The sequence below is a fragment of the Oncorhynchus mykiss genome, chromosome 17 (assembly GCF_057628025.1).
Source record: "Oncorhynchus mykiss isolate SJ-2025 chromosome 17, ASM5762802v1, whole genome shotgun sequence".
NCBI lineage: Eukaryota > Metazoa > Chordata > Actinopteri > Salmoniformes > Salmonidae > Oncorhynchus > Oncorhynchus mykiss.
This window is the reverse complement of record NC_143038.1, coordinates 8,866,305-8,878,629: the sequence shown is the minus strand read 5'-3', so window position 1 is coordinate 8,878,629 and position 12,325 is coordinate 8,866,305. Positions and strand designations below refer to the sequence as shown.

At 46.2% G+C, this 12,325-nt stretch overlaps 1 protein-coding gene across 1 annotated transcript; it reads left to right on the top strand.

Moving 5' to 3' along the window:
* The first annotated feature begins 6,402 nt into the window (after nt 1-6,402).
* Nucleotides 6,403-11,848, top strand: LOC149975706 (uncharacterized). Its single transcript, XM_090204689.1, has one exon. It carries the CDS (start codon nt 7,181-7,183, stop codon nt 11,771-11,773), a length of 4,593 nt encoding a protein of 1,530 aa, XP_090060815.1. The 5' UTR covers nt 6,403-7,180; the 3' UTR covers nt 11,774-11,848.
* The last annotated feature ends 477 nt before the right edge of the window (nt 11,849-12,325 follow it).

Here is a 12,325-nt window from a genome sequence, read left to right as displayed (position 1 = left end):
CTCAACCCACTCAAGTGACGCACCCCTCCTAGGGACGGCATGGAAGAGATATATATATATATATATATGCTCTTGAATAATATACAAAGCCTGTAATTGAATACATAGCCGTCACCTGCCATCAATAAAATAGCTTTTGTAAAGTGACTGACATTACAAAATGCCTCTCTCGCCTTCACTGGAAATGTCATTGAACTAAGGTAGTCTCATTCACAAGGCAATGGAACTGTATGACCTTGGTGGTATATGTAGTAGTTAAACTGAAGTTGACTCAATTCCCCCATACAGTTGAAGCTATAAATCCAACACACACACACACACACACTCACAGAGGCAATAGTGTCTGGTTGATTTACAGCTGCCCTAATACATGTGAATCGATTGCTGTTTGTACCGTGTTCCAAAGAGAAAAATGTCATCACCATGGCCATGGGTGGAATGGTGCGGGGCCCAACTTATAGAGAGACACACAGAGTTCCCTTACTACCCTACACTCAATGCGTGCGTGAACGTGTATGTGTGTGTAGGTGCGCGCGCGTGTGTGTGTGTGTAGGTGCGTGTGTGTGAGTCGGCCTGGTCCTAGATAAAGATGGTTCCAGTTCCAGGGGCTGACTTGCAACCAGATGTATAATTGATCCCGTTCACTTCTCCCTCCTCTAGTGTCTACTCAACCTGTTGCACTAGATACTGGGAGAGGTTGGGTGTCTCATACCTGGTATAGGCACAGGTAGCTGTGGTGAACAGGGAATGTACCTTTTAGCTGAATGTATATACAGTCGCAGGACAAGTTTGGAACTATTTGTAAGTACATTGTGAATAGCTTTTCTCTTTAGGATCAAGATTGTTTTTGTATTGATGTTTTGGGGGTTAGTTTGGGTGGGAGAGTGTAGTTTTCTGGGACAGTGGGGTTGTTATCCAGTGTTCCAGCTGAGCTCTCTGGACTAAAGAGGTTTGTGGAGGGAAAACTTGGTTGCCATTGTGAGGAGACAGAGGAATCTCAGAATCTCTGTGCTCCAGTGCAGCCTCTAGGAGGTGAGAGAGAAACAAAGAGAGAGATATGAGGAGGAGGAGAAGTGTGTGATCTGCCTCATTAGTGTAAGAGGAGGTACACAGGATTTATTTGCCTGTTCACTCAAATGGATAATGTGCTGAGCGAGTGCACATAGACACACACACACACACACACACACACACACACACACAGAGGGGGAAGGCTGGGGGAATTAGTTTTGGCAGGTAACAGAGACAGATGAAGCTGGTGCGCTGAGCATTGCAAGGGAGGAGAGAGCGATAAAGACTGTGTGTGAGTGTGTGTGTGTGATGAGAGCTTGGTCTAGATGTGCAGCACCAGGGAGGTAGGGGTAGAGAGATAGCAGATCCGAAGGAAAACCGGCTCCTGTAATTGACAAGCCTGGTTTACAGAATCAGGTCAGAGCAAAGAGTGGGAGCAAAAGAGTGGGATCCCACTCAGAGCAAAAGAGTGGGATCCCCTACACAGTGGCACTAGCAGGGTAACAGAGTCATGTCTACCACCACTCCTGTTGAAGTTTAAAACTGCCACTGGTATATAGGAGCTAGTACAGCGTTGCGTATTGTACCCACGTAGCATCGCATATCAGACATTTCTACACTATTAGACGTCAAAGTTTATGATGTAGCTCTGTGTCTGGTCATTCCGTGTCATCCGAGTCATTAGGATTGAAAATATCATTGTCTGTATTCAATAGCTCAAAATAAGCCAAACTAATTAATGAAAATGGCTAATAAAGTGAACAAAATTCAAGGAACTGCAAACTTCTACTGAAGCATAGGGAGTAGGGATCAAGCTTGTTGGTGTTTTAAGGAGTCAACTGTGTTCTGAGGGTAGATAAATCATGATTGGTTCTTAAAACATTAACAAACTGGAGACTTACATCCCCCAGAGACCCACTTCAGTCCTCCCAAAAGAACCCCCTCTACAAACCTCTTACTGGTACTGACTCTGAGCCACACTGAGCTGAGATATCCCTCACTGCCTTAAGGCGCTTGTCCTCATTAGAACTGCATGGATTACACTGACATTCCACCAGTGCAGTTAGCATGCTAACAGATTAGCAATGAATTCCATTTTGGAATTATCATGCTAGAAGATTAGCATGGAACTCTCCCATTAAGAGGCGAAGGTTAGTAGCTGGCACAGCCACAAAGTAATAACATCTGATTTGAAACCTTTTTATATTTCACCTTTATTTAACCAGGTAGGCTAGTTGAGAACAAGTTCTCATTTACAACTGCGACCTGGCCAAGATAAAGCAAAGCAGTGCGACACAAACACAGAGTTACACATGGAATAAACAAGCGTACAGTCAATAACACAATAGAAAAAAAGAAAGTCTATATACAGTGTGTGGAAATGGCATGAGGAGGTAAGGCAATAAATAGGCCATAGTAGCGGAGTAATTACAATTGAGCAAATTAACACTGGAGTGATAGATGAGCAGATGATGTTCAAGTAGAAATACTGGTGTGCAAAAGAGCAGAAAAGTAAATAAAAACAATACGGGGATGAGGTAGGTAGATTGGGTGAGCTATTTACGGATGAGCTATGTACAGCTGTAGCGATCGTTTAGCTGCTCAGATAGCTGATGTTTAAAGTTAGTGAGGGAAATAAGTCTCCAGTTTCAGCGATTTTTGCAATTCGTTCCAGTCATTGCAGCAGAGAACTGTAAGGAAAGGCGGCCAAAGGAGGTGTTGGCTTTGGGGGATGACCAGTGAGATATACTTGCTGGAGCGCGTGCTACGGGTGGGTGTTGTTATCGTGACCAGTGAGCTGAGATAAGGCGGAGCTTTACCTAGCATAGACTTATAGATGACCTGGAGCCAGTGGGTCTGGCGACGAATATGTAGCGAGGGCCAGCCGACTAGAGCATACAGGTCGCAGTGGGGGGTGGTATAAGGGGCTTTGGTGACAAAACGGATGGCACTGTGATAGACTGCGTCCAATTTGCTAAGTAGAGTATTGGAAGCTGTTTTGTAAATTACCAAAGTCGAGGATCGGTAGGATAGTCAGTTTTACGAGGGTATGTTTGGTGTCGTGAGTGAAGGAGGCTTTGTTGCAAAATAGGAAGGCGATTCTAGATTTAATTTTGGATAATCCTAACCAAACCCTAACCTTAACCACACTGCTAACCCAAATGCGTAACTCTAACCTTAAATAAGACCAAAAAGCTAATTTATGTTTTCATACATGATTACAGCAGAAATTGCTCAGTTCTGCCTCAAGGTTAAAACGAATCCCAATAAACGTCAACCTGCTTAAGAGGCATTAGAAGAAGACAAAAATGTATATTACCATTTGAATGACATCTATTGCAGGATAAATCAATGTTAGAGTTTACATACGCTATATATACAAAAATATGTGGACACCCCTTCAAATTAGTGGATTTGGCTATTTCAGCCACACCTGTTGCTGACAGGTGTATAAAATCGAGCACACAGCCACACAGCCAAAATCGAGCACACAGCCACACTCCATAGACAAACATTGGCAGTAGAATAGTCTTACTGAAGAGCTCAGTGACTTTCAATGTTTGTCGGGAGCTTCATGAAATTAGTTTCCATGGCCGAGCAGCCGCACACAAGCCTAAGTTCACCTTGCGCAATGCCAAGCGTCGACTGGATTGGTGTAAAGCTCGCCGCCATTGGACTCTGGAGCAGTGGTAACGTGATCTCTGGAGTCCGACGGACGAATCTGGGTTTGGCGGATGCCCGGAGGACGCTACCTGCCCGAAGGCATAGTGCCAACTGTAAAGTTTGGTGGAGCAGGAATAATAGTCTGGGTTCGGTCTTCTTCATGGTTCGGTCTAGGGCCCTTAGTTCCTGTGAAGGGAAATCTTAACGCTACAGCATACAATGACATTCTAGACGATTCTGTGCTTCCAACTTCGTGGCAATAGTTTGGGAAAGGCCCTTTCCTGTTTCCGCATGACAATAGCCCCGTGCACAAAGCGAGATCCATACAGACATGGTTAGTCGAGATCAGTATGGAAGAAAAGTCATCTATATCTTTTCAATTAAAAAAAGTGTCAGATTTCCAGTCATTCCAATTAATGTAATACCCCTTGATCTTCAGGAAAAGGACTTGGAAATATGGGAATCTAGATTAGCCAAATTGTTTTACCTGAGCACCACCCAGAAACTAAGGACAGCTTAATCTGTTGTTTTTTGTCAAAAAGAAGTTGATAAAGAAATGTTGCTCTTGGAACGGCATGCTTTGAGCACTATTGAAAAATTGTCCATGAAGAAAATTAAAGCCCCACTCGTTGTCTTCTTAAATTAAATTCCTTTTTGACAGTATTGAGCACAAACATTTATCCCATAGGCAGGGATCCGCACCATGCAGCTGTTACAAAATACACATTTTCACTGGCTGTCCACTGGGGGCGTATTCATTACTCCGATCCTGTTGCAAAACGTTTCTTAAACAGAAGGAAACGGAACTAAATGGGGAGGGACCTACCTGAATTTGTTCAATAGAAACTCTTTTTGCTTTATGTTTGGTTTTCAAGCGGTAAACGGTTTCCGTAATGAATACACACCTGGCTGCAAAAACAATGATTGATAGGCAGCTTAAACTTCTTAAATTCAACCTTTTATTGGGTTAAAATGCACATATACATTCATGAACAGCCATCCACAACAACCAGAGGTGCAAATAAATGAGAGCAGCAGGGTGATTCACATCAATGCGCTATGTAGCCTAAATTTCCATTAAAAAAATCTGTATCGCCTGTAGGGTACACCACTGTTGTTGTCCTTACCTCCAAGCGTTTATTCAAGTTCGCTGATCTTTGGATGCCGACAGCAGTCGCACCATTGGTAGACATAGCTTGGACTGTAGCCTTCAAAAGCCTATTCCTGCTATTTTCCCGCGATCCATCAAATGCATTTGGTGTGTCATCATAGGGGTCTCTGGATTTGTGCTCAGACTCGCTCAGGCGGAACAAACTAAACCTTTTTTCAATGCTGATTTGAATGTTATTGAGAAAGCAGAAAGGTGTCAAAAAAGGTTTCGCAAGCATCTTTTCTGAATTTAATAGTAGTCCTAGAAGTAATCATCTAGTTTTTCAAAAGTATCTATTCTGATTACAATATTTTTGCTGGTAACGTAACTACAGTTACAGTTTTTTTTTGTTATCTGTTACTCCCCAACCCTGGGTGTCTGTAGGCTCACTAAAACAGTGACTATTGACTCAAAATGGCGGCTCGTAATCTTCAATGTAGTCTGTACTGCAAGACTCTGTCACAAACAATGAGTTACCCCAGACTTATACTGTAGGCTACGTTCATTGTGTTGGTTCATAGAGAAGTTTAAGAGACATGTTAGTTAACTTTTCTTGTTCTGGTGCCGACAGGCCAGGCAATTCACTAGGGTTTACTCACCTTAATCTCCTGTCCCTGTCGAATTCATCTAGTCTCTCTATTCTCTTAATTTTGTTGAAATCTTTTCATAACTTTGCATCTTATCTCTCCGTTCCCGGAGCACCAGGCAAGCTTCGTGATTCAACATCAGAGCAGAACAGTGTGTGAGGGAGCTCCCAAAACCAGCTCTGAAATTAACTGTGTTATCTCGCCCCCCCCCACTCTCTGTTCTTTCATTCTCTTGCACCATCTCTCTCGTGTGCTTACACTCACTCTCTAAATCGGTTGGTTGGTCTTGCGCTATCTCTCTCTCTCTCTCTCGCTCTCCTTGCAGGGTGGTTTCTCTCACCCCTTTCCTCTCATTTATCTATTTTTCTCATCCCTCTATCCATGTTAGCATTGGAGGGAGGACTATACACTGTCAGCCACTGCAGTCATTTCATGCTCGAATTTAAGAAGACAGAAAGAGAGAGAGACAGAGGGAGAAGATAAATAAAGCGATATGGAGAGGGAGCAGTAGAAATAGAGAGAGAGACACAGAGAGAGAAATACAGAGAAAAGGGAGAGAGAGAGAGAAGGGATATTTACTGTGTGGGCACTGCTGGAGCATACTGTGCGAAACACACTCATCTAGATGAGTGAAGGAAGCGTGCGGAGATGGAACCGCTTTGAGAATACTGTGCTGCAGACTTATGGCTTGTCATAATAGCCATAGAGATCCTATTATTCATCTCAATGATAATAGCTTTTAGGGATCCATAGTTCTTCAGAATTGTGCAGTCAATGGAATAACTCAAGCAATGGTCTTCTTCTGTCTACGTATAGATGGTTAGAGATCTTTAAAGAGGTTGATGTTAAGTCACTGTAACCATATGCAGTACCAGTCATTGCCTTAGCTTGTTACAAATATTCTGAATGATTCAAATGATCATCATTACGAGAGCCTGATTGACTGATTTCACATAGACCCACACATATCATTTGGAAAGATACTGTGACGTAGAAGTCCGTCACTGGCCGCAGGCAGCATTTGGTTCTTTAACGCACACACATATTCATCACTCCTCCCTGCGCCATTATACCATAAGTTAACAATGTGGGTCGACACACAAATTAACTTCTGTCTTGGTGCAGGCATTTCACACTTGTCAATGTTCATATTTGAGAGATACAATAATTATTATACTTATCAATGTTGTGGATGAGCGCATTGTTTGTTTGTTCTGTTCCTCTCTCTCCATCTCTGTAGCTTTCGGGTATGCTGGAAAAGGACCCGAGCTAAGGGAATTGGGTTGGCTTTATAGTGCCTGTCCCAAATGGCTCATTAATGCATATGGGCATATTGAAAGATATTGTCAGTAGTGATGTAATGTTGTAAATGTTATGTTGTGATATTGTTTAAAACCGTGTTGCAATGTATATCCTTTAGTATGTTTAGTTCATGGAAAATGTAGGTTTGTATTGTTAATTGATTAATTAATTAGGGTTAATTGTTCTGAGGGGAGGGGCTAGCCCTACAAAAGGAGCCTCTCTCCAGTCTCTAAGGAGGGCATTTTTTTGGATTGAGCTGTGGATGGGGCAGCATTGTTTTTAAGCTGTCCCATAAGGTAGACGTTGATGGCAGTACTGTTGTTTTTTGTTCCGGAATCACTTGTAAATAAACACCTTTGCACAGAAGAACTTTTGCGGCTCCGCCATCTTTTTATTTTGATAGAGGTTAGGTTATCCAGTTTAGCCTTCTGGCCTACTCTACGTGACATATGGTGGCAGTGGTGGGATGGCGTACCGCAAATCAGTGAATTCCAACAAGAGAGGTAAAGGAATGCGTACAGGATTGCGTTCTCAGCAACAGCAGCAACTGTCAGAAAAGGTACCTGAAGTTGAACCGGGGTGGAATACCATGGAATCGTCTGGAGAAGAAGAGGTCAAGTATGAGAAACTAGGAGCCCGACCGCGGGGCCAAAGACAACCAGAACTGGGTGAGCTGCTGACTGAAGGAGCAGTTGGGGGACCAGAACCACACCCAACCATGGTAACCCTTTTTCAGCAACTTTTCACCTGCCTTGAGAGGAGGGACGAAGACCTCAAGCAGGAATTACGTGGCCTACGCCAATCTATCCTCACAGCTCCCCACCAGGTGGAACTCGTCAGTGAGAGCCCAAGATTGGGTCTTCCAACACCAGGACGACAAAGGCTCGATGCAGCAGGGACTTCAACTCCACAGCAGGCACCCCAAGCAGTAATGAGGCCAGCACCAGGAGACCAGTCCAGCAGTGTTAACGTCCAGCTTCCAGCATTCCTGAGGAAGGAGCCAAAGATGCCCTCATACCAGCAGGGGGAGGACATTGAAAACTACCTGCTGAGGTTTGAGCGCATGGCTAAGACGTGGCAGTGGCCTGAGGTAGAGTGGGCCTGCAGGCTTGTCCCATTGCTCACGGGCAAGGCCTTAGAGGCTTACACAGCAATGGATGAGGGGCTGGCCAATGTCTACAAGGGCTTGAAGGAAGCGCTGCTGGTGAAGTTTGACATCTCACCGGAAACCTACCGTCAACGCTTCAGAGCTGCATCAACGCCATCGGGTGAGTCACCGACAGAGACGTACCACCGCCTCAAGGGTCTCTACCGACGATGGGTTCGACCGGGGGAGAAGACACAGGACGAAATCGGGGAGGTCATCATCCTCGAGCAACTTCTACAAGTTCTACCACACGACATTCGAACCTGGGTCCGAGAGCACGAGCCCAAGGACGGTCTTATGGCGGCCAAGCTTGCACTGCAGTATCTTAATGCACGTAAAGGGGGCCCACCACAACCTGCAGCACCCGCTCCAAGGAGTCTCAGAGACACAAGGGACATCAGAAACGCCAGAGATGGTGGAGGTAACTCTGGGGGTTATGTGTCTGGGAGGGAGGTAAGGGATCATGCAGTTCGCTCTGATGGGAGGGGTCTGACCTGTTTTTACTGCCGGCAGCAGGGGCACAAAGCTTCAATGTGTCCGCTACGTAAGTCCAAGCTCTCAGGTTACTGTTATGTACCCAGAGAGGGGGATGGTGTTCAGAATAGACAGACTCGGGAAGGGTCATGCTTGGTACCTGTAAAAGTGAATGGTAAAAGTCTTACTGCAATGATTGACACCGGCAGTTCCCTGTCATTGATCAGAAAAGGTAATGTACCTGTTAATGACATCGATTATGGTCATCAGACACTGATCCAATGTGTCCATGGTGACCAGTCACAGCAGCCCACAGCTGAGCTCACAGTTGAGATTCAGGGTCAGAAATACCTCCTCAAAGTTGGGGTAATGGAGAAGCTACCTTTTGAGATGATTTTGGGGAGGGATGTGCCTGTACTCTCTGATCTGTTGGGAAGTGTGGGGGGTCAGCTATATGAGGAGTCAGTTTGCCAGTCTGATGTTCAGATGGCATGTTCAGTTGTCACTCGTGCCCAGGCCAAAGCTGGTTTACAACCTCTGCCTGACTTGTGTGATAGTCTGTGCGAGGGGGGAACCAAAGGGCCCAGAAAGTCACGCCGCCAGCGGCGTCTTGAGAAGTATGTGGGAACCCCTGTACCTGTAGCTGATGTGTCTGGGTTAGAGGTGCAATGGGATGTTCCACAAAATTTTGCTACACTGCAGAAGTCTGACGCAACCTTGAAATGTTTGTTTGACAAGGCCTTAGCTGGGGACAGTCAATCTTCATGTGGGGGGATTTACACAGTAGACAACCACATACTCTACCTTGGGTCAGAGGCAGATAGCAGGAAGTTGGTGGTGCCATCTACCTGTAGACCACTTGTTCTCAACCTTGCACATACAGTTCCATGGGCAGGCCATCTAGGGCAACATAAGACCTATCTTAGGCTAGGCTCCCGTTTCTTTTGGCCCTCCATGTATACTGATGTACAAAAATACTGCAAATCATGCCCCACGTGCCAGAAAACCAGTGCTGTCCGTAGGTCTGAACGGGCTCCTCTATGTTCACTGCCAGTTATCTCTACCCCATTCAAGAGAATTGCAATGGACGTTGTTGGACCCTTGGAGAAGAGTAGTGCAGGTTACAAGTATATATTGGTGATCTGTGACTATGCCACCCGGTTCCCAGAAGCCTTCCCACTCCGTTCCATAACCACTCCAAAAATAATCAGTGCTCTTGTTCAGCTCTTCTCTCGTGTAGGAATCCCAGATGAAATCCTGACGGACCAAGGGACAAACTTCACCTCGCGACTGATGGTTCAACTCCACCAACAGCTGGGCATTAAAGGCTTGAGGACTACTCCCTACCATCCCCAAACGGATGGGCTCGTAGAGAGATTCAATCAAACGCTCAAGAACATGCTGAGGAAGTTTGTGGCTGACACTGGTAAAGACTGGGATAAGTGGTTACCCTTTCTGCTTTTTGCTTACAGGGAGGTGCCTCAGGCATCGACAGGTTTCTCGCCATTCGAACTCCTCTATGGATGGCCAGTGCAAGGACCACTGGACCTGCTGAAGAAGTGCTGGGAAGGTTCCCCAGTAGCTACCTCAGGACAGGGGATTGTCCAGTATGTCCTCCAGATGCGAGACAGGTTGGAACGGTACCGAGAGGAAGCTAGAGCAAACCTTCAGCAAGCCCAGAAGGCCCAGAAGAGAGGCTATGACCAGCACGCTCGCCACAGAGAGTTTGAGCCAGGACAGAAAGTCCTGCTCCTCCTTCCCTCGTCTACCAGCAAGCTCCTTGCGCAATGGCAAGGACCGTACCTAATCGGGAGGAAGATGGGCCCAGTGACCTACGAGGTGCTGCACCCGGACAAGGGTAAGAAGAAGCAAACCTACCATGTGAACCTTCTCAAGGCCTGGGAGGAGAAAGAGGAACTCTCCAAAGGAAAGTCCTTTCTGGTCCGCAGAGTAGAAGAGGATGAGTCGGATGGGGTCACAGAGGCATGGAAAGAACGAGCAGAAGTCATACTGGCTCACCTGGAAGAAGACAAGCAAGATGAGCTGAAGCAGCTGTTTGGCAAGTATCCGGCCCTCTTCAGTCAGAGACCAGGAAGAACCAAAGTCCTGGAACACGTCATTCGTTTGAAACCTGGCCAGAACCCTGTCCGCCAGCATCCTTACCGTGTGCCTGAAAGGCTGGTGGTAGCCCTGAAGGAAGAGGTCCACACCATGATAGAGATGGATGTTGTCGAGCCATCTTCAAGTGAATGGAGCAGCCCTATTGTCATTGTCCCAAAGAAGGATGGCTCTTTGCGCGTCTGCATGGACTTCCGTAAGGTGAATGCCATCTCCCAGTTTGATGCCTATCCCATGCCCCGCATTGACGACTTACTGGAGAGAATAGGTAGAGCTCATTACATCACCACATTGGATCTCTGCAAAGGGTACTGGCAGGTGCCCCTGGATGAACAATCCAAGGCCTACACTGCATTCCGGACGCCAATGGGCCTGTTCCAGTTCAAGGTCATGCCGTTTGGCCTTCATGGGGCCCCTGCGACTTTCCAGAGGCTGATGGACAAGGTCCTCCAGGACTGTGACGATTACTGTGCTGCTTACTTGGACGACGTGGTGATCTACAGCCACTCCTGGGAGGAGCACATACAGCATCTTAGCAGCGTCCTGGGGAAGATCCATGAAGCAGGCCTCACGCTTAACCTCCTGAAGTGTGAGTGGGCGAAACAGGAGACAAAATACCTGGGGTACCAGCTGGGTAAGGGTGAAGTTCGGCCTCAGGTGGAGAAAGTGGAGTCCATCAGGAATAGCCCTCAACCCAGAACCAAGACACAGGTGAAGTCCTTCCTAGGTCTGGCAGGGTGGTACCGGAGATTCATTCCACAGTTTTCGACCATCGCTGTCCCTCTGACCAACCTCACTTCGAAGGGGGCCAGCAACCGTGTGAAGTGGACTGAGGAGTGTGAGGAAGCCTTCATGACACTGAAAAAACAACTGTGCTCATTCCCTGTTCTCCAGACCCCTGATTTTAAGAAGAGATTTCTCGTGCAGGTGGACGCTTCGGCTGTAGGAATTGGAGCTGTACTGGCCCAAGGGGAGCCAAGAGAAGAGCTTCCTGTGCTGTACCTGAGTCGGAAGCTGTTGCCCAGGGAAACCAGGTATTCTACAATCGAAAAGGAGTGCCTGGCTATAAAGTGGGCCCTAGATAGCCTCCGTTACTACCTTCTTGGGAGGGAATTTGACCTGTACACGGACCACAGAGCACTGACCTGGATCCAGACCATGAAGGACCGGAATTCTCGTGTGACCAGGTGGTATCTGGAGCTCCAGCCCTTCAGGTTCTGTGTCCGTCACAAGGCAGGAAAAGAGAACGTTACTGCGGACTACCTATCAAGGCTCCCGAACATGGTCGCTTCAGGAGAGGAGGAAGGTAATGTGACGTAGAAGTCCGTCACTGGCCGCAGGCAGCATTTGGTTCTTTAACGCACACACATATTCATCACTCCTCCCTGCGCCATTATACCATAAGTTAACAATGTGGGTCGACACACAAATTAACTTCTGTCTTGGTGCAGGCATTTCACACTTGTCAATGTTCATATTTGAGAGATACAATAATTATTATACTTATCAATGTTGTGGATGAGCGCTTTGTTTGTTTGTTCTGTTCCTCTCTCTCCATCTCTGTAGCTTTTGGGTATGCTGGAAAAGGACCCGAGCTAAGGGAATTGGGTTGGCTTTATAGTGCCTGTCCCAAATGGCTCATTAATGCATATGGGCATATTGAAAGATATTGTCAGTAGTGATGTAATGTTGTAAATGTTATGTTGTGATATTGTTTAAAACCGTGTTGCAATGTATATCCTTTAGTATGTTTAGTTCATGGAAAATTTAGGTTTGTATTGTTAATTGATTAATTAATTAGGGTTAATTGTTCTGAGGGGAGGGGCTAGCCCTACAAAAGGAGCCTCTCTCCAGTCTCTAAGGAGGGCATTT

Excerpts from the sequence above, each read along its gene's own strand:
- LOC149975706 (XM_090204689.1), top strand. The coding sequence starts at position 7,181 with ATGGCGTACCGCAAATCAGTGAATTCCAACAAGAGAGGTAAAGGAATG.